This window comes from Lepidochelys olivacea (genome assembly GCF_965140295.1).
Source record: "Lepidochelys olivacea isolate rLepOli2 genome assembly, chromosome: 14".
In the NCBI taxonomy this organism is placed as follows: Eukaryota; Metazoa; Chordata; order Testudines; family Cheloniidae; genus Lepidochelys; species Lepidochelys olivacea.
The window spans coordinates 6156877-6179678 of record NC_140424.1 but is presented as its reverse complement, the minus strand read 5'-3'; the positions used below and the strand labels follow the sequence as shown (position 1 = coordinate 6179678).

Sequence of the window (22802 nt, the reverse complement as noted above, 5' to 3'; positions counted from 1 at the left end):
CTTACCATGTTCTTCCACTTCAGATCACACGTTGGACTTGAAAGACAGTGCTTTGATTTACATATTAATACACGCACTCCAAGACACGCACTTCTCTTTCCATACTAGAGCGTTGTTGCAAGAGCAGTTTGGGTGAGCTGCGAAGGTGAACTGAGAATGAGCTGACAGTCTAATATGAAAAGAGACCGTGTTGGGTGCACAGATTTAGTATATTAAACACCCAGATGTTTTTGATGTTTAATTAAAAAGACCGTTTAAGTAAAATACACTTAAAGAAATTCCCTCATTTACAGTATTAATCCATTGTTATCATACGTTAAAATATCTTTTATTTTTTATTTTTTAAATGAAAGGTGTTTAGAAGGACTGCAAATCTGAGGGTTTGTTTTTTATTTAAATGAAATCAATGTCAATTACACCAAAGAATGAGTCTTAGATTCAGCTAGAAATGTAATCACTTGTGGTACCATTCATGTTTTCACATCCCAGGCACATAGACTGTAAACACAGCATTCTGGATAACTTACAAATGAAATAATTGATTTAGAATGCCATGCATTTACATACTGTCAGGCATATAAAAACAAATTAAGTAAGTTCTCTCTTGACTTTTGATTTCAATATGGAAAAATATGCAATGGAAATTTTACTAAGCTAGTGTAATTAGTATACTGAAGGTACGTTTACCTTGCTAAAATTTCCAGTCTATTAATAGACAAGCTATCTTCTGCCAGGCAGAAAGCAGTATTTTCTTCATTACCCCACATTTGAAAAGTTCTAGAATTAACTTATTCTTTAAAAACCCTAAGTGTCTGGAAAGGCTAGTGGAGGTTCGGGTTGCATAGCACAGACTATATTTAACTGTTACTATCACTCTAATTGAAATTAGGGCTGTCAATTAATTGCAGTTAACTCACGCAAACTCAAAAAAAATTAATTGCGATTAATGGCAGTTTTAATTGCACTGTTAAACAATAGAGTCCCAATTGAAATGTATTAAATATTTTGGATGTTTTTCTACATTTTCAAATATATTTACTTCAATTACACCACAGAATACAAAGCGTACAGTGCTCACTTTATATTATTATTTTTATTACAAATATTTGACCTGCAAAAATAATTTTAAAAATAGTATTTTTCAATTCACTTCATACAAGTGCTGTAGAGCAATCTCTTTATTGTGAAAGTGCAACTTACAAAATTAGATATTTTTGTTACACAACTGCACTAAAAAACAAAACAATGTAAAAATTTAGAGCCTACAAGTCCACTCAGTCCTACTTGTTCAGCCAACCATTATGACAAACGAGTTTCTTTACATTTATGGGGATTAATGGTGCCTCCTTTTTTTACAATGTCACCTGAAAGTAAGAACAGGCATTTGCATGGCACTTTTGTAACAGGCATTGCAAGGTATTTACGTGCCAGATATGCTAAACATTCGTATGCCCCTTCAATGCTTCGGCCACCATTCCAAAGGACATGCTTCCATGCTGATGATGCTCGTTAAAAAAATTATGTGTTAATTGAATTTGTAACTGAACTCCTTGAGGGAGAACTGCATACCTCCTGCTCTGTTTTACCTGCATTCTGCAATATATTTCATGTTATAGCAGTCTTGGATGATGACCCAGCACACGCTGTTCATTTTAAGAACACTTTCACTGCAGATTTCACAAAATGCAAAGAAGGTACCAATGTGAGATTTCTAAGGACAGCTAAAGCGCTCGACCCAAGGTTTAAGAATCTGAAGTGCCTTCCAAAATCTGAGAGGTACGAGGTATGGAGCATGATTTCAGAAGTCTTAAAAGAGCAACAGACTGATGTGGAAACTACAGAAAAAAAAAATCAACCTTCTAATATTGGCCTCTGACTCAGCTGATGAAAATGAACATGCGTTGGCCCACACTACTTTGAACTGTTATCAAGCAGAACCCATCATCAGCATGGACGCATGTGCCCTGGAATGGTGGTATAAGCATGAAGGGACATATGAATCTTTAGCACATCTGGCACATAAATATCTTGTGACGCCAACTACAACAGTGCCATGAGAACGCCTGTCCCATTGTAAACAAGAACCTGGCAGCATTCTCTCCTGCAAATGTAAACAAACTTGTCTGAGCGATTGGCTGAAGAAGTAGGACTGAGTGGACTTGTAGGCTCCAAAGTTTTACACTGGTTTATTTTTGAATGCAGGTTTTTTTTGTACATAATTCTACATTTGTAAGTTCAACTTCCATAATAAAGAGATTGTACTACAGTACTTTTAATGGGGGAATTGAAAAATACAATTTCTTTGGTTTTTTACAGAGCAAATATTTGCAATCAGAAATAAACATAAAGTGAGCATGGTACACTTTGTATTCTGTGTTGTAACTGAAATCAATATATTTGAAAATGCAGAAAACATCCAAAAATATTTAAATAAATGGTATTCTGTGATTGCGTAACAGCCCTAATTTAAATATGAGCAATCGTATCATCTCCTGAAAACATCTTTTAGAGAACCGAGCACCAAAAACTACTTCTGAGGTACCCAGAAAAGGCCAGCAGCACCACAACATGGGCCCATCTTCCTTACCTGTTCTGAAAGCGACACATTTAAAGCTGCACTGTGGGGTGCAGCCGACACGTAATCGCTGTCATTGAACATCTCAGTCAATATCTTCTGGCTTCTGAGAGCACTGATGAGATCATCAATATTTGATCCTAGTGTAAGGCAATAAGGAAGAAGACATGACTATTCATCACAAAAGCATCTGGTTGCATGCAAACTTTACACCGAAATTATGAACGCATTTATATCAAGATAATGAGAGAGAGAGAGTAATTCTCCCATATAATCTTCTTTATGAGAAGTTGTTGTTGTTTCTCTACATGTATAGACTCTTCAAATATTTTAAATAGTGCTTATGTTTTGATTTTAGCTCCCTCCTTCAACATCCACACAAAAAATGTAGAAAAAAGGAAGGTTTTTTGCTGTGTACATCACATTAAAGTAAATTATAGTTCAGAAATGGATTATAAAAATACCACAGGGCACTTGGATAAGTTTGGATACTCAAGGTTTCAGTGAGAGAGACTCGTTTTAACTGGAGTTATTTATCATGGATCGGACATTACTCTCTTTTGGAATTCAGGGTTCAGACAATGGAGGTTATAAGGTATACAAACGGCGTGTGTCTAAGATACTGGACACCCAATGCGTTTTTCTTATTGTCATGACGAGAGGTTCATGGACTTTACCCAGCAAAACCTTAAAAAAATAAGGGTGGATGGATATGGAATTTAACCACGCTACTTTTAAGGTGGACTTTTCAAAAGTGCTCAGCATTGGCCTAACTCTGCTCCCACTGACTTCAGCGCTGGGAACTTCTGAAAGTCCCACCCTTAAATTGCATGGGTGGGTCATTTAAGAAAGCCATTTTCATTCCCACAGCAGCATACAGAGTCAGAATGCCCCACAATGGAAAACCTGAAGAATTTCTGGATCTTAATCATACAGCTCCTGACAGCTCTGGTTTGAATCAATTTTGGATAGAGGTTCATTCAGCTTTAGTCATCACCCATGACTGATTAACACTGGAATGTTCCCATGTTAAAGAATATTAGATGCTTTTATGTTTTCTAAGTTGCAAATTAAAAAAAAATTCAACCACCAGCCATTCATTGCAGTGATCATTCTTGTAGCTTCAGGCTACATTCCACCTCCCTTCACGTTATGTGTGGTCTAATCTCTCATACCAATGGGATGTTTAAATGTTTAAAAACACCTTCTTAAAGCTGGAGTATTAAATACACGACAGTAATCCAGTATAACTGTATTTGCTTTTTTTTCTTCTCACCTGTGGAGTTCTGAAGGAGGAGACTTGTTTTGTACTTGTTGTATTTTTCTCCAGGCTTCAGAAAGTACAAATCTGGGGAAAGTTTGATGGGAACCACAGAATTTTTGAAGTAGTGATGTATAAGAAACATTAAAATCTGAACTGCAAGAAAAACTAAAAAAAGCAACAACCTGAAAGAAATAAAGTGATTTAAGTAAAGTTCACTGGAAACTGATCCACATTATTTGCATATTATTCAAAAAAAGTTGTCCCTCAGGTGTCAGCCTCAGACCCACTATAGATACAGACATTATCATTTCAGTTAATGGAAGTCTAATCATAAATACCCCGATTCAGTCCACAGACTACAGTTAACGAAAACTAAATATATAAAAGGCAAAGCTTGTTATTCACTTCTTACCATAATTCAAAATTGCTCTGGAAAAAAGGAAGTGATTGTTGGAGGCTACCGCAGGCAGCAACGTAACCAAAATAGTATATACATCATATTATCATCAGTGTTACCTACAGAAGAGGCTCATGCCTAGGGAAGCAAATATTCAACAGCAGCAGCAAGTATTATGATAGCCATGCTTATCTACATTACACACAATCATCACCATCCTCTTTTTCCCCCAAAGGCATCTTTGCAAACATGGGAGCACAGCATCACCCTTCACTCTTGTTCATGATCTTGTTCCTCCAATAAACCCAGCCTGATCATGCCCCGGCAAATGATGTCACACCATCTAGGCAGTGGTCAGCCTCTAGGTCAGACTGACCTTGGTTGTGTCTGCATTATTTTCTTTGGCATCCTATTAGCTGTTTGTCTTCTACAGCAGTGGTTCTCAACAGTGGGTCTGTGAACCCTTTCACAGGGGCCGTGGGGCCCTGCGGCTAAAATCCAGAGCCCGAATCCCTGCCCACCCAAAACAGAAGTCAAACTATACTGATGCCCAAGGGCCCACCCCCGGCCCAGAGCCGACACCGCTGGGCCCTGGAGTTTTTATAGTATTTTGTGGGGGTCCTCAGAAAGGAAAAGGTTGAGAACCCCTGTTCTACAGTGTCCCCACCATTGCGATCTTTTTGATTGTAATCACTCCCATGTCCTGATTTCACATCCTCCCTTCGCCATTTAACTTCATCTGTCTTAAAATCATTCCACTTTACATTTGCCATCTTTCAAAAAAAACTCTCATCCCTACTGCCTGCAACTTTCTGATGTTTGCTTCATTTAATGCAGCTGCTCCCAGACCCTAGCGTAATACTGTTAGTACACTGGTGTGATAAATTTTCACTTTGGTACCAAATGTAATGTTTTGATCAGTCCATATTTTCATCTGTTTCTGTGCAGCACTCATGGCTAAGCCACATCTTTTAGCCTAATCCTTGGTGGAATTGTCGGCACTGATCAAGCTTCCACAGCACATACAAGATTCCACTTGTTCTACGTCTTCTGCATTTCAACACTTTCTCTAATGCCCCTTTTCCAAGATGCAACCACTATGTCTTCATTGTAAGTTCAAGCCTACTACACTGATTTTCCATGGCAGCAAAGAACACCATGATTAATTCAAACATGTCTGCCAGTTATATGACATCGTCTCCATAAACTAAAGAGCTTAACTCCAATGTCACGCCCTCCAACTCATCTAACATTCTTAATGTCCAGTTTAAAAACCATGATGAAAAGCTACATTATACACCACAGGTATAAAACAAACTACTAAAACATATGTAAGCATGTTTGAACTTCTGACACTCATAAATGGATTTTGGTAAATGAAACGGGAAGTCATCTTAATACTTACATAATTCCCACTGACTTATTTTCACGTCTTAAGTTAAGGAAGTGAACCTTTGCTATAGTAGACACCTGCTGTTTCCAGAGAGCGGTATTGCTTACTGCAGATGATTTTGTCTCAGAGAGTATCAGTAGGCTTTGTTCCATCTCATCAAACGATTTTGTATCCATTTCCTCGCCTGCTGACTGGGAATTAAATATGCTATAATCTGTATGGAAAGAAAAGGGGATAGAAATGGAAACATACAATTTACCTTTCCTGATCAAGTCACTGGATCATGTGATGTGTCACCCTGCCTTCAGGAGTAGCCAATTGATGGTGGTAGAAAGTCTATACAATGCTTCTAAACAAACTGTGCAATGTTGTACAGAAGCAGAAAAACCCCTTTCTGATCCCCTACGCAACCAGCATATACCCAAAAGACAGAGATTTTAATTAGCCTAATTAATTTAGCCTATGCAACTACCAATATTGCTAGATATCATGGATTATTCAGCTGTTAAACTCTTTCTAAACAGCTTTCCAGGTATAGGACAGTTCAGTACCCTGTGGTTAACAACAAAGCCTAGAAAGGTGAGGATATTTTTATCTATTAAACATGGACACTAGAAGGGTATTGCTTTACTTTCGGAGTAATCTCCTAAAGGATAGCAAGAAGCTTTTCAAATAGGCCTCTGATTTTACATCCACAATCATATGGGGTGCAAATAATTGTGGGTATAAATGATGGTTAGATATTTAAATTCTATTTACAGGTACAAATACATTTTTTCAAATCAAGTGGTTGGAAATCGAAATTGTATTTCCTGTGTCCACAATTGAATGCAAATGCAAAATCCCATAGGGAAACGTATATTTTTGAACTTTCGGCCACAAAAATCTACCTTATTAAAAAAAAAAGAAGGACATTAGATTTAAGGACCCTGAAATTCATCCCTATACAGAGCGTCAGCACAAGACCTGTACAGCTCTGGACTTCAGACAGGGATCATTCTCCAACTTCTTTGCCCTTTGTTTGCTGTTCTGGTCAGGTATTTCAAGGAGCCCACAACAGCATGTGATCGTAAGTGTCACATACAGTTTGAAGTAATATTCTATGATAGGACATTTTTGTTATTATTTCTGCTTTTCATAGTGAAAAGTGCTAAATACAATCTTACAAAAATTAACCACAATTAATCAACTCACAAAGAAAACGGTAAATATTATAGTTACATCTCACCTGCTTGATCAATTTCTGCTTCAATTTCCAGCTTCAGGAACACATCCTCCAAGGTTGTCATGGAAACTCCATAAGTAATAACACCCAAATGTGAATGAGTGTCTAGATCAGAAAATAATCCTGTAGAGGTGAAATAATGTGATTGCTTGGCAACAAAATTACATTTGCCCACCAGAATTGCCTCTGATTTAATAAAACGACATAGTGTGCACCCCAAGGTGAGACTCTTCAATGAATACACACGATGTATGTACAACATGTTAATTACAGAGACCTAAGCCATGGTGCTACAGTTAATGCTGAGATGAGTTTTGCGTTTAAAGCAGATCTTCAATCAGTACATTAGGTATGAGAAACCCAGCACCTTCTCCCCAAAACAACAGCATTTACTCTCCAAGTACAGAATGAATCTTGTGAGAACTTACAAGTCAGTCCATTAAATAGTTTATGAGTTAAAATTAATTTAAAAATGAGTCCTTAAGTAGCACCTGTCAGACCTGTGCTTTGTCCCAAGTGATCCTAGTAATAAAGCTCAACGAAATTTTCTGAATGGTTTATTCGCAAAAAGATGCATACTGCCCCCACCTCCACATGAAACTGCATGTGTCTGTGTAATTTTTAGCCCAGTGGTTGCTTGGGTTGTCGGAGACCCAGGTTTGAATCCCCACTCTTGAGCAAAGACATGAATTCAGATCTCCCCTTCTCAGATGAAGGGTCCTAATCACCAGGCTATAGGCATTCTGCTACCAATCTCTTCTGTTGAAGCGGCTCTACTTTTTATGAATACATAAATGTTCATTGGGCCAGAGAAAGAGAGAGAGAGAGAGAATGACTCTCTAGATTGGAGTTGAAGGCACTCACCGTTTAGGTAGAAGTTGTCAATTCAAGCTCTCTCTCCATCTGATTCAGAGGAGGATTTGACTCTATATATTGGAGTCAGGTGTTCTCATTAGCCTAACGGTTTCAGCTGACTTTTTGCAGGCTAATTGGAGTCATGTGTCCACCCTAGCCTGGAGCAGCCCCTGCTCTGGTCAGTCACAGAACAGAAAACTGCTTATCCAGTGGCCAATATATCTGCCTTCTACTACTCTGCTATACCCAACTGGCCTGGGTCTATCACAATATATGAAGAAAAATGACAACATACTTCTCTGAAGGTACCATTATGATCAGCTGATTTCCTCCTTTCTCCCCACCCCCACATTAGCTCAGCACTGAATTACAATAGCATCATACCTGAAAACTTGTCCATGTCTTTAAAAGGTAAGGTATACACAAGCTGCAGTTCATTCTGTTGTACCAAGCTGGCTCCAGGGATATGCTGTCTGATCAAGGCTGTTGTAGCTTCTATATTGCAATACCCATCTATATGCATACTACAAATACAAAGTATTTTAAAACCTTTGTTTCTTCATTGCCATTTTTTGAAAGCATAACAAAACAGAGTGAAAGTGATATCTGATCAACAAAACAGAGTGAAACAGAGCAACAAAACAGAGTGAAAGTGATATCTGATCTTCCCAAACAAGACAGAAAAATAAAACCTTTAAAAATTTAGTAGGATAATTTTAAATTATCCTACACCTTAAGGGGAAGGCAAAGCAAATATAACATGACACAAGGAAGGTGGCTTATAAACTAAAAAATAATACCTCAAGCGGTAGCCAATTCCCCATTTGGTTTTGAGGAAGAGAGACGAGCCAACACATTTCAGCATCCCTTGAGAAATCACAGCTTTTCGATCTAGAAACAAAACCAGGCATTTTTATTCTGAGGACCAGCAGTCTACTCATAAAACAATGGCATGACCAAAGAGAGAAAACTCTGCTGTCTACTGACAGCGGAAAGAGCACCTGTTCACCTTATATGCTAAATACAGTTCTACTTTACACTCTGCAAGCCCCCAGTAAATGTGTCCCACAGGGCCACAGCAAAACTCACCAGCAAGAATATCTGCCTCATCCATGAAATGAGTACTGAATACTGTTACCCGATTGGCTTGTCTGTTTTTCAGGAGATTCCAAACAATGTGCCGAGAACATGGGTCCATACCAGCAGTTGGTTCATCCAAAAGTAAAACCTACACCATGGTTAGGAAAAAAGGTATAAAAAAAATCCAAACCCTCCATAGTCTCCATCTGAGATACCCACATCACAAAATCCTACAGAAACCAGGAAGACTATTAATTCAAGGGCAGTTTTGCTCTATTTGTTTAAAGGTAGGGTGGGAAAAATTTCTTACCTTAACCAACTAAAAGGTATGCAAAACATCCATCATAACTATTTACTTTTTTAGAAAGTTCATCACCTATTTCTGATGAACAGAAAAACCACAAACTACCTCAGAAATGCATCTTCACAACTGGATACATTCGGTTCCCACTATAAATAAATTTAAACTACAGTGGTAAAAAGACACATTAGTTCCTTTTACCAATAGTTGGTGACATTTAATATGTATATTTTTAAAAAGGTAGGAAATCATGAAGGGTATTGTCACTTACATCTGTACACTGCAACCTTTAAACATGTACCCAGTCTAAAGGAGCATCACACCGTATAGGTCACAAATAGCAACCATTTAACTTTGTAATCAGAAAGAGCCTGTCATGTCCCAGGTGCTTGCATGGCTTTTTCAGGTCATGAGCCTGCTCTCTCTGACAACTTGTACTGTACTGTTTTTAGAGGGTGCAATGCGCTACCCTCCATTCCAGATGCAGTGTAACCTTTTATGCTAATTTACCACAGAAAAGCATGATATAATCCAGTTTCTACATTCACTAACACAGTTAACTCTTTGCAATGTAAAGGATGCATGCTTCAACTTGGCAATTTTAAATTGTTTAAGCCAGAGTCAGTATGAAACATAGGAAGAGTTGACATATTTTTGCACCTTCTTATTTGCATCGCTTGTAATTGCCAAGTAATATGAACACGGGTACACTATCCATGCATATATATGGAACAAGCAGTAACTTAGGACTGTGCTTATGCCCCCTTACCTTTGGGCTCCCAAGAACAGCGATTCCTATCGACAGCTTTCTCTTCTGTCCTCCACTTAATTTTTTAGCTTGGTTATCTCGGATGGGCTGCATATCCAAATCATTCATCACTTTCTGCACCTTTAAAAATATAACAGAAGTGTTTCATGTCAACCAAAATGAGATACAGTGATTAAAACGTGACTGGCATAATTATCAGCAGTCTTATGTTACATTTTGACAAATTATTGATTTTAAATTGTTCTAATTAACATTTTTAAGCCCCTTTCTTGGAACGATCTTCTTGGAGGCAAACCCCTGTACCAATTGTCAACAGTGTCTATTACACAGGATCAGGGCCTTGAAGTTTAACCTACCAAGACTGGATAAATTATAGGAGGCCAATGTTTGTAAACAAGCATTAGTATTTATATGTTCCAGTAATATTTCGTTATAGTAGAACAAACAAATTCAACAAACTTTACTTAAAGTATCTTCCTATATTTTCCCTCTTTAATAAAATAGTGTATTGGTCTTTTATTATAAACTAGACTTGCAAAGTGACTTCCATTATGCTATCAATAAAGCTATATTAACAGTGAATACACATTGTATATAATTTATATCTGAGTGACGTACCTCTTGTATCAGAAGATTGGGAGATATCCCTTTAATATGAGCAAATATTGATAAATTCTCTTCCACAGTTAATACGTCAAAATGTATATCTAATTGTGGGCAAACTCCCGTTATCTTTCTTACGTCGAGCATTTCATCAATTTCAGAGATTCTGTGTCCATAGACAGATGCAAACCCTAAAGAACAAAATGTAAAAAGAATGTAAGTGTTTTTTAAATCCAATCACTACTTTGATCATCAGCATACACAGACTAATGTCATCAATTAAAATGTACGTATAATTTAAAATTAACCTATTTCAGATCGCCTGAGAAAACAAGCGTAACTTGAAATATCCTCAAACATCAGTGGCCTCAGGTTTTGAAGGAAGGAAAAAAGGACATTAAAATAAGTAGATTACAGCCATACACATCCTATTTTTCCCCTAAAGCCAGAAAATTCTTACCATCAGAAGGTGGGCAGAGTCCACAAAGAATATTCATCAGTGTTGTCTTGCCTGTTCCACTATGCCCAAGTAAAGCTGTAATCTGACCCTCATATATGTCAAAGGATAAACCTGACCCAGAAAGAAGAAAGGAACAAGTGAAATAAGAAGTTAATGACATATGTTGTGTTATTCTGCACAGGCTTATGTCACTGCAGTAAATTCAAATACTGACATATAGGGTATGCATTTACTTTGTATTCCAAGGAACATCTTACTTCAACATTTGAACACAATCTGGTAAAACTGCAACAGCAGCAATAAATAAAAGTGGGGATAAGATGCCCTGCTAGCACTGCCTCTGAGGAGACCTGAGCTTAGAAGCAGTGGTTCTCAACCTATTTACCACTGTGGGCCACATATGCAGCTCTCGCTGTGTTATGCAGGCCACATGCACATGATATATATACTACCTGTATGGCCCTGAGGATGTCACATGGGCCCCAGCCGTGTGCTGACTGGGCTGCAAGCAGTTGAGAACCACTGAGTTGGAGGCTCCCATACCACTGGCTCACGGGAGCCAGTAAGAGGCTCCTTACTGGAGTTAGGAGACAGAAAAGGGGACTAGGAGCATGGAAGGGAAAGACGACACCCCACAAGGAAAAGGACCAAAGAGGAGGCTACAGAGTCTGTTATGAGCCCCTTTGTCAGACAGTTACAGGCAGACTGGCTAAAGACACAAGGGAGCACACACACAACCATACTTAACACTTCACGCTCCCACCCAAAGAAAAAGCACAAGAGACATTATTCATGGGCTATTTCTCCTTCCATTTCTGATAAGTAGCTTAGAAGCTAGACATTTTCTTACTTCTGAGAGCCTCCACAGTCTCACCCTTTTTGCGGAATGTTTTCTGAACACAGCTGATTCTGAAAGAAGACGTCATTTTATTAAAGAAGAGCTTAAAATATCATTTTCTTTTGCAAGGAAAGATCAAGATGAACAACTCTGCAATGGTGATATAGAAAGGTTTTGACACATTTTACTGCTATCCTGAAATCACACAAATGGGTTGGAGAAACATGTATAAACCAAGAGAGTGGACATCTTTTTGCAATCTTTTGCGTGCATTGTTTATATTATTGCCCCTCTGGGCTGGCAATAGGGGGTGAGGGTGTTCCTCATGGACTTCAGTATTTTCTACCATGGCAGCCGAATAATTCGCTAAGTAACCCATACTGTTATTTATTTCTAATAGCACCAACAATGTACTAGGCAGTTTCTAAACAGAATAGAAGGCCCATTCTATGAGTCTATGCCCCAGTTAGCTCACAGGAGACAGACAGATGGTAGACGGAAGAGGTGAAATGTAGTGGACAAAGTGGCGGTAAGTAAGACTAAAGTTAACCACAGTATGTTTTTCCTCTCCTAAAGGGGCTATATGAAATCCCTGTCCTCCCCCCGCAATTACGCCTCAAACTTATTCAGATAAAGGTAGTTCAGCTAGTTTCTCCAAAGGCACCAGGACAGAAGTTGGTCTTTGAGAACTATATGAACTCAGAAAGTGCAGTGGCCATACAGATAAAGTCAGGAGGTGTGATCTACGTGTAGAGTGCAAGGTAGGGGGAAAGGGTATGAAATCTTTGTGTGAGAAGATCACAAATATGGGAGGATGGTGCTGACATCAGTGACAAAGGGGAAAGCGTTGGTTGATGTGGAATCAGCTAAGGAGTAAGAATGATCCAGCATTTTATATGAGCTTAGGACGATGTGGGGAGAAAACCTGATTCTTCACACTGAAGTGGATTTATTCAAAACAACTTTTTAAGACATTAACCAAAAAAAAAAATCAGTCTGATTCTGGCTACTGAACACAAATATTTTTGTTTGAGACTAATGGAACCATGTAAAAAAATGGAGATTTAGATTATTTCCCAATGTCTATCATGCCACTATAACAGTGATTTAATAGCTCATATGGATGATCCAGAATAAACACTTATATTAAAATATTGGGAATATACGAAGGTACAGATTTAAGAGAATTAATGTCATTTTCCACATGGACTGCAAAAGGTGCTGGAAATGGATCGCTTTTACAGTGTTGTTGTATAGCATATCTTGGGAAAGCTAGTCTAGTGGCTCCCCTGTGTGGCTTTGGTGGAATGTGCAATTCTTCACATAAATACCAAAAGGGATTTACAAAACATATCTGAATCCAGTTTTCAAGATTTAACAGAGAAAGTCTTTTTTTCTTGAACTGTAAACCCACCTGACTTCAGCATCTGAAATCATTTATGGCATCACTGAAACCAAAGAACCTGGATTTCATGTGGCTTCATCCTGCTACACTAGGACTATTTTCAGAAGGTTTGGTTTGATTTACATACAGTAGGTAAAACATTTCCTTTTCCAAAACTAACTTTGTCATCTTTGGAAAACATCCATATAATGGAAGATGTGGCTTCACAGAAAATGGACAATTGCTACTTTAACGTGTAAAGAACTAGACGTAATGCATACCATATGCTATTTGAATCAACAGATTAAAAATTACTGTTAATTCCCAGGCACACACAAAACAGGGGAAGTACGACAATAAATCTGTACCGTTGCAGGAAGTTATACCTGATAGCTTCTTTTCCCTGAAATTCTGAAGATACAGGTTCAACCATCTCACTGAAACTTAAGCTTCCATTAACACTACTCTCATATAACTCCTTGTAATTTCTTCTGCGCTTTGACCAAAACGAGGGCTTCATAAAGAAAAATGATGGCCGTCTTAATCCAAACTCACCTAAGCAATAAGAAAGAAAGAAAGCCTTCTGAATGTTAAGAACAGATATGACTCAGTGTTTGGATTTTGGCTAAGAAAACTGGGCCTGATCATGCCACATTGCTTATCATTAAACCCATCACTACGGTTCTGATTAAGGAAAGCATCCCTATTCAGCAAAGTCTATCCTTAAGTGTTTTGCTGAGAAGTGATGGATTTATGCAAGTACTTAAATACTTTTCAGAATTAGGATCTTGAGAAGAGTGATTTATATACCCACATCACAGAGAAAAAGATTAGAAGCAAAGGAATTTGTATTGAAAGATCTCACACATGCAGTAGAGAGAAATTTGTTCATAGGTATTAATACATTTGTTCCCAGGTGTATCACATTTATGAACACATCAATAACTTAACATAACATCTTGGACAGACACAATTCCCAAGAAGAACAATTGCAAAGACTGTGGTAACAGCTTGGTCAATAAGGAAAGAAAATTATTCTGGAACAATAATAAGAACATACGGGGTCAGACCAAAGGTCCATCTAGCCCAGTATCCTGTCTTCTGACAGTGGCCAGTGCCAGGTGTCCCAGAGGGAATGAACAGAACAGGTAATCATCAAGTGATCCATCTCCTGTCACCCATTCCCAGCTTCTGACAAACAGAGGCTAGGGACACCATCCCTGCCCATCCTGGCTAATAGCCATTGATGGACCTATCCTCCATTAATTTATCTAGTTCTTTTTTGAACCCCGTTATAGTCTTGGCCTTCACACAACATCCTGTGGCAAGGAGTTCCACAGGTTGACTGTGCGTTGTGTAAAAAATACTTCCTTTTGTTTGTTTTAAACCTGCTGCCTATTAATTTCATTTGGTGACCCCTAGTTCTTGTGTTATGAGAAGGAGTAAGTAACACTTCCTTATTTACTTTCTTCACACCGGTCATGATTTTATAGACCTCTATCACATCCCCCCTTAATTGTCTGTTTTCCAAGATGCAAAGTCCCTGTCTTATTAATCTCTCCTCATGTGGCAGACATGCCATACCCCTAATCATTTTTGTTGCCCTTTTCTGAACCTTTTCCAATTCAAATATATCTTTTTTGAGAAGGGGCGACTACAAAACAGATATAACAAAATATAACCAAGCAGAATCAAATCCCAATCTGTGTGGTTTTTTTCCACTTCATTAGCATATTTCAGAAAAGTAAAATTCATTTGAATGAAAAATCATAAATATTACTTTAAAATATAAGTAATTTATAAATACATTTATAAATATTTAACAGCCACACTTCTCATCTTTTTGCCTGACATGAGTGTTGCTTTACATGAAGTTAAAGCAAAAAAACACAGGAAGTGGCATTACTATATACCAAAGTGTCTTGGACACTTTATTTAAATACAGTATGTTAGAGCCATCAATTAAGGGTCTGGTTTTCAGAAGCGCTTAGCACCCAAAGCTGCCACAGACTTCAAGTGGAGTTGTGAAATTCAGGACCTATGTGGTTCTGTTCAATATTTATCTCAGATTCTAAACAACATACCTGGAATGACCTGATCAAGATAGACAGCTAGAAGTAGGTAAAACATGCTATCCAGAACCAGTAAAATAAGAGAAATAACTAGTGGATAAGGACCGTGATTTAAATTTGAAAATATTGCACCATCTTGATAATCTTCCAGATGCATGACCTGCAAACCAACATGAAAAAGTTTAGCTACTACAAACTGTATTTTCATCAACCTGAAATTAAACATGACAACACAGTACAAAAATAAAATTACAAAGTAATATTATATAAGAACTAAGTGTGGGCGGTTGTCATGGTAACAAATGCAAAGAGGATGAAATGCTAGTTTCAAAAGAAAAAAAATAATGACACACAGTATTTTAGTTCATATTAAGTTGTTTGCTGTAGGGAATTATAAAAGTCATACTTTGTGCCATAAATAAAAAATAAAAAATTCACAAATTTATAGAAAAAAATTAAACTATTTAAAATATTTGAAATTGAGGTAAGACAAATATTTGCAGTGTATTAGTAACTTGACAAGTAAAAGTTATATCTTAAATAACAGCCACACCGGGTCAGACCAATGGTCCATCTAGCCCAGTATCCTGTCTCTGACAGTGGCCAGTGCCAGATGCTTCAACCAGTCAGAGGTTTAGGGACACCCGGAGCACAGGGTTGTGTCCCTGACCATCTTGGCTAACAGCCATTGATGGACCTATCCTCCATGAATTTATCTAACTCTTTTTTAAACCCAGTGGCACTTTTGGTCTTCACAACATCCCCTGGCAACAAGTTCCACAGGTTAACTGTGAGTTGTGTGAAGTAGTACTTCCTTTTGTGTTTTAAACCTATTGCCTATCAATTTCACTAGGTAATCCCTAGTTTGTGTGTTAGGTGAAGAGGTAAACAGCATTCCTCTATTCACTTCCTCCATACCTATCACAATTTAATAGACCTCTATCATATCCCTCCTTAATCATCTTTTTTCTAAAATGAACAGTCCCAATCTTTTTAATCCCTCCATACCCTAATCATTTTCGCTACCCTTCTCCACACCTTTTCCAATTCCAGTATATCTTTTTGAAATGGGGTGACCACAACTGCACACAGTATTCAGGTTGTGGGTGCACCATGGATTTATATAGCAGCATTATGATATTTCTGTTTTATTATTTATCCCTTTCTTAATGGTTCTTAACATTCTCTTAGCTTTTTTGATTGCCATTACACACTGACCAGAAGTTTTCAGAGAACTATCCACAATGACTTCAAGACCTGTGGCAACAGCTAATTTAAAACCTATCCTTTTGTATGTATAACTGGGATTATTTTTTCCAACGTGCATTACTTTGCACTTATCAACATTGAATTTCATCTGCCATTTTGTTGCCCAGTCATCCAATTTTGTCAGATCCCTTGGTAACTCTTCTCAGTCTGCTTTGGACTTAACTATCTTGAATAATTTTGTATCGTGGCAAATTCTGCCACTTCACCCTCCAACCCCTTTTCCAGATCATTTGTGAAGATGTTGAATACCACAAGTTCCAGTACAGATCATCAGGGAACCCCACTATTTACCTCTCTTCATTGTGAAAACTTATCATAGAATGGAAGAAACCTCAGGAGGTCATCTAGTTCAATCCCCTACTCAAAGCAGGACCAACACCAATTACATCATCCCAGCCACGGCTTTGTCAAGCCGGGCCTTAAAAAACTTTAACAATGGAGATTCCACCACCTCCCTAGGTATCCCTACCCTTTCTTTCCTATCTTCTAACCAGTTACCGATCCATGAGAGGACCTTCCTTCTATTCCCATGACTGCTTACTTTGCTTAAGATCCTTTGGTGAGGGACCTTGTCAAAGGCATTCTGAAAAGCCAAGTAAACTACATAGATCGGATCATTCTTGTTCACATGCTTATTGACTCCTTCAAAGAATTCTGATAGGTTGGTGAGGCATGATCTCCTTTTACAAAAGCCATGTTGACTCTTCCCCAGCACGCCGTGTTTATCTATGTGTCTGATAATTCTGTTGTTGACTATAGTTTCAACCAATTTGTCTGGTATTGAAGTTAGGTTTACCGGCCTGTAATTGCCAGGGTCGCCTCTGGACCCTTATTAATAATAGGTGTTACCTTAACTCCCTTCCAGTCATCTGGTACAGAGGCTGATTTAAGTGAAACATTACATGCATTACAGACCACAGTTAGTCATTCTTAAATAGGAAAGAAAAGTTACATCCTAAAGAGGAAGTAATTAGGGTGCTAGACAGGCACCTGAAAGTCCCAGGCTCAATTCCTTACTCTGCAACAGACTTCTTGTATGACCTTCGCAAGTCACTTACCTTCTCTGTCTCAACTCCTCCTCTGTAAAATGGGGATAGCAGTGCTTCCCTGTCTCACAGGGGTATTGTGAAGACAAATACATTAAGGCTATGGTGATGGTGATGGGAGCCTCCTAATTATCTTAGCTAGATCTTATATCATATCAAGTTACTCTTCATTTGTTTGTGCATGCAAAGGTAGTAAAGCATAACACACAGTTTACTTACCTGTGCAATCCCAATCAAGAACGTACACTGACACAAGGGGCTTAGGGTCCATACAAAAGACTTCGGAAAATCATCCAGCAGGACAATAGTGAGACCCACAAAACCAAAAGCCAGGGTTGCCAAAAATTCAACTACACCCACATGCTTTGATTTTTTAAATAGAGTCGTCAGCATGAAAGCAAAGAAAACCTAGAATACAAATCAGAACATCATTGCAGAGCACAAGAGATCTGGCATAGAAATGCTGCAATCAACATTTTTATCTTCAATGAACAAGTTACTTTCCGTTTACAATAATTGCAATGCTTTGCCAAGACTTTATCCCTGTTAATATCAATACCTCATTTGGTAACAATAGGCCTTCAGCAATACAACTGATTTCCTAATATTGTCCGTGTCACAGAATGAAGAACTGAAGTATTAAACAATAAATTAAGGGAGACATACTTCAAAGTTCTTCACATTATTAAACTTTTCCAATCATAAATTAAGAAACTATAATAAATAATATTGCAACTGTTTAAAATACTCTAAGTGACTTGTACAGATTCAGACCGTAACAAAGTGGAATCGCCAAGCTTCAGTCAGGGTCACAATGTTATTCAAGTGATCTACAATTGCAGAGTACAAGGAACATAGTACAATATTTTGCAAAGTTTGGAGAAGACAAAATATGGGAAGTTGAGAGTCAGCACAAAACAAACATACGGCCCCAGGGGTCTAGAACTCAGGCCTGCAGTGCTGCTGCTGACATCTCCATGCTGCCAATTAGCGGCAGCTGTGACCAGCTTGCACTCCACAGCCCAGGATCCACTGTGGACACAGATCGTGGGAAGCCCCGCCTCAACAGGTGTGACAGAGAGCAGCCCCACGACTCCTGATTGGATCCCAGCCCTATACAAATCTAAGGGGCATGCCAGGAAGTGTCCAGGCAACAACGCAGATTCCCTGTAGCTGCCCCAACCATTCCTTGCTCCTGAACTCGTGGCTTCTACCTCGGCTTCCTTGGACTTCAGCTTCTGACTCAGACTCTGAAACCTGACTCGGATTCTGACTCATGGTATCAACCCTGACTATGCGCTCCTCCGCTATTCCCTGCCTCAGGTCTGCCCCTGCTCTGACCCTTGGTCCTGACTGCCTGTGTTGGGATGCTGCCAACTGGAACTCTTCTTTCATTAGAGGCTCAGTCCCGCAAGATGCTGAATACTTTCTAGCAAAGCACTCGATCCTGCGCTTAACTTTAAGCACATTACTAGTCCCACTAACGTCCATATAACTGCTCAGGTACTTGAAGTTAAGAATGTGCTTAAGTGGTTCGCTGGATTGAGACCTGAGTACTAGGGAGAGACAAGGCAGGTGGAGGCAATATCTTTTATTGGATCAACTTCTGTTGGTTGAACTGACAAGCTTTGGGGTTTTACATAGCTCTTCTTCAGGTGTGGAGAAGGTAACCCAGCTAAATACAAGGTGGGACAGACTGTTAAGCATAGGGGTTCATGCATGTTGTAGGAGAGCACTTAAAATGAAGCGGACAATTAGCAACTCTGCAATAGTAGGACCCTGGAGGGTTAGTAGGAAGCAGGGAGTGTGACAAATTGATGTAATGAGCCATAAAACCAGTGCCTCTATTAAGTCCATGATTTTTTGTGTGCTGCAGAGTAATGAATTTAAGTTCCCAGGCTTGTCTTTTGAAGGTATTGTGAAGGTTTCCGTTGAGAACAAGGTCTGAGAGGTCAGATAGAGTGATCATTTTGTGAAAGGCCCACTTATTTTGCCCATAGGTGATAGAAAAATGATAAAAGACAAAAACATCCTGTGTGAGTTCATTAGAGAGCATAGTGATTGTCTCATTTCACCCACATAGTAGTTGTTGGGGCATTTGATACACTGGATGAGGTACACCACATGCTGCGATAGGCATGTGTAGGACCCATGGATCTCGAAAAGGTTAGTTGTGGGGATACTGATCATTGTAGCAGTGGAGATGTAGCTGCACATTTTGCATTTGTTGTCCTGGCAGGGTTTGGTGCCACTTTGAGTTGGTGTGTCATGCCATTCTTTCAGGATGGGGTTCCAATTGAGCATGGGTTCTAAGTGTTTGATGATACCTGTACAGGTTCTGATGTAGAGTGGCAGGTGACAAGCAGGGCTGTGCAGTTGGTGTTTGTTTTTTTCTGCTGTACTGTAACATGTTCTCCCAGGGTACCTGGGTGGCCCATTCTATGATGTGACCTACTTCTCTGGTGGAGTGTCCTTGGTTAGTAAAGGAAGTTTAAATGTGTGGAGGTGTGTATCCTGGGCTCTCTCTTTTGGAGCATGTTATCTGGAATCTGAGTGCCTGGCTGTAGATAACAGATTTCTTGGTGTATCCCAGAAATTGATGCTGATATGGGAGTGTTCTACAGAGAGTTTGATAGACAGGTGGTAGGTGTGGAAATCCAAGGGAGTTTGGGTCATTTGTCCAGAGGATGAAAATATCATTAATGTATTTCAGGTACAAATGTTTTTGTGGTGCATTTTCCCAGAGATTCTTCTTCAAGGTGGCCCACAAAGAGGTTGGCATATTGTGGAGCTGTCCTAGTATCCATGGCTGTACTCATGGTATAAACAAAGTGTTTGTTGTTAAATGTAAACTTCTTATGGGTAAGGATGAAATGGATGAGATTAACAATGTGTTTGAGGTGGATTGCTGAGCATTGTCCATTGTCTTGTAGATATTTGAAGCAGACAGCGGTGGCGTAATAGTGAGGGATGTTGGTGTACAGGGAGAGGACATCCATGGTGGCAAGGACAGTGTTCTGAAGGAGGCTGTTAATGTGGCATAGTTTCTGGAGGAAGCTGGCCCTTTTAATGGTGAGTGGTTTGAGGATGGTTTCTATAAGTCCTGATATTTGCTCAGTAACAGGATTGTGGCCAGATACACAAACAAGGAAATCCAAGCAGACCCATTGTATCTTTCAGAACATGCAGATGGTCCCTGGGGTGGGTTTGTGGGGTATGAAGTTGTAAAGTTTCTCTTGAAGTTGTTTGGAGAAGGGTTTGATGATATCCTTCAATTCTTGGGTGAAGGAGAGCTCTGCGAAGTTTAAAAGTTTCTCCCTTCCACCAACAGAAGTAGGTCTAATAAAGATTTTTACCACATCTATCTTGTGGCTCTCATATGCTGGGACCAACACGGCTATACCACCACCACAAACCAGAGTAGTTGGCATTTTGGGAGACTGAGCCATACATGAAGTAGTGGGGTAAAATAAGCAGGAATAATAAACCTTTTAAAAAAAGAAAAGGAGTACTTGTGGCACCTTAGAGACTAACCAATTTATTTGAGCATAAGCTTTCGTGAGCTACAGCTCACTTCATCGGATGCATACTGTGGAAAGTGTAGAAGATCTTTTTATATACACACAAAGCACGAGTATGTGTGTATATAAAAAGATCTTCTACACTTTCCACAGTATGCATCCGATGAAGTGAGCTGTAGCTCACGAAAGCTTATGCTCAAATAAATTGGTTAGTCTCCAAGGTGCCACAAGTACTCCTTTTCTTTTTGCGAATACAGACTAACACGGCTGTTACTCTGAAACCTTTTAAAAAATCCCATGATATTTGATTTTAGTACTTTTCTGCATCTGTGGTATCTCCTATTCAAATCATAAGAGATTTAGTAAATACGTGTGTAAATTCAAATACTGTGGGGTTCAAGTGGCCACCTGAGTACGTGACATGAGAAGCTACATAAAAACTCCCAAAACAATTGTGAGAATAAAGAGAATGGTGTGATAAAGGCACTTGTTTACCATTTGGGGTAGGGAAAAGTGCATTGGAAACATGTCTAGAATGGGGGAAAACAGTGGATGGGAAGAAGCACACTGGGGAGAGTGACCTCAATGAACCACAGACAAACTGAATTCACGAAACACTTACTGAGGATATTCCATATAGGAAAAAAAGAAGAAATATCACGAAGGAGCTACTTTGGGGAAATAGTGAGGAGGCTGTTGCAATGACTGCCATGAGAATGGACATGACAAAAATCAGAGTTGTGTACAGCAGAACCCAAGACAGCCTGGAAGAAAAGGAAAAAAAGGGAAAATTCCTACATTAACTAAATTATTGTACTGGAATAATTCAAAGTTACAATTCTTTAATATTCCAGAATGCTGCACAAAAGGGAAGCAAAACAATGTGCCAGAGTCTCAGAGGAAAGGAGGTCTCTAAGTGCAAATATTATTCTAAGCATCATTGCATGTACTTTCATACTAATTGCATCAAAATAAAGCAAAACATTGTTCTCAATCTACAATTTTGTAATTTCCATAATTAATTCCCTCATTTAATTGAGAGAGAGTCAGTGAGGAGCAGCTTTTAATAATTAAAGAAAATGCTACTTAAATTTTAATGCCCTAGTCAGTCCAGTAATACAATATTCCTCTATATAAAATAAACTTTGTTGAAAAGTCAGAGAACAATTTCCTTCTTAGGGAACAGATGCAGCCTGTAAAAGGATAAGAAGTGTGACATATTTACTTAGCTAACAACTCACTCGTTTACCCCTTTTATAGTGCTTCCAATTTTCAAAATGCTGCACAAACACCACTTAAGTAACATGTCTGCAGGGATGCATTTGATAGAGAGGTTCCCTAAAGCAGCGAAGGGAAGTGACTTGGCCACATGTATCAAGAAATAGTGACTAGGGGGTGGGGAGAAAGTAGTCTGCTAATATTCTCAATTAAGGGCTTGATCATGCAAACAGCATTTATTATTGAGAACAATCCAACTGAACTATTCATAGTAAAAAAGGATTATATTTGGTGGTAGCTTTTTGCAGGATACAGCTCTAGTACACCAGTGGCCACCATTACTGGGCATGCAAAACTAAGCTAAGCTCATTTGTTCCCCTATAACCATACTGTATTAAAATGAGCACACCCGTGACATGGAAGAATAGGCATTACATGGTAGAATACCAATCATTAAAGAGGATGCACTTTAAAATCTGAATGTCTTCTGCACAGATTTCTCTCTCACATAGGTCACAATACTACAGCAGTA

At 38.8% G+C, this 22802-nt stretch overlaps 1 protein-coding gene across 1 annotated transcript in view; it reads right to left on the bottom strand.

Moving 5' to 3' along the window:
• Window positions 1-22802, bottom strand: part of ABCA5 (ATP binding cassette subfamily A member 5) — a 60114-nt gene that overhangs the window by 24525 nt on the left and 12787 nt on the right. The window contains exons 8-22 of the mRNA XM_084648276.1: window positions 21675-21816; window positions 17751-17939; window positions 15229-15376; window positions 13531-13699; window positions 11773-11831; window positions 10923-11033; window positions 10478-10653; window positions 9860-9979; window positions 8799-8937; window positions 8510-8600; window positions 8094-8233; window positions 6858-6977; window positions 5642-5843; window positions 3852-4021; window positions 2588-2715 (exon numbers count right to left, since the gene is read on the bottom strand). Coding sequence (XP_084504402.1) covers window positions 2588-2715; window positions 3852-4021; window positions 5642-5843; window positions 6858-6977; window positions 8094-8233; window positions 8510-8600; window positions 8799-8937; window positions 9860-9979; window positions 10478-10653; window positions 10923-11033; window positions 11773-11831; window positions 13531-13699; window positions 15229-15376; window positions 17751-17939; window positions 21675-21816 — 2104 coding nt within the window. The remainder of the gene's footprint in view (window positions 1-2587; window positions 2716-3851; window positions 4022-5641; window positions 5844-6857; window positions 6978-8093; window positions 8234-8509; window positions 8601-8798; window positions 8938-9859; window positions 9980-10477; window positions 10654-10922; window positions 11034-11772; window positions 11832-13530; window positions 13700-15228; window positions 15377-17750; window positions 17940-21674; window positions 21817-22802) is intronic.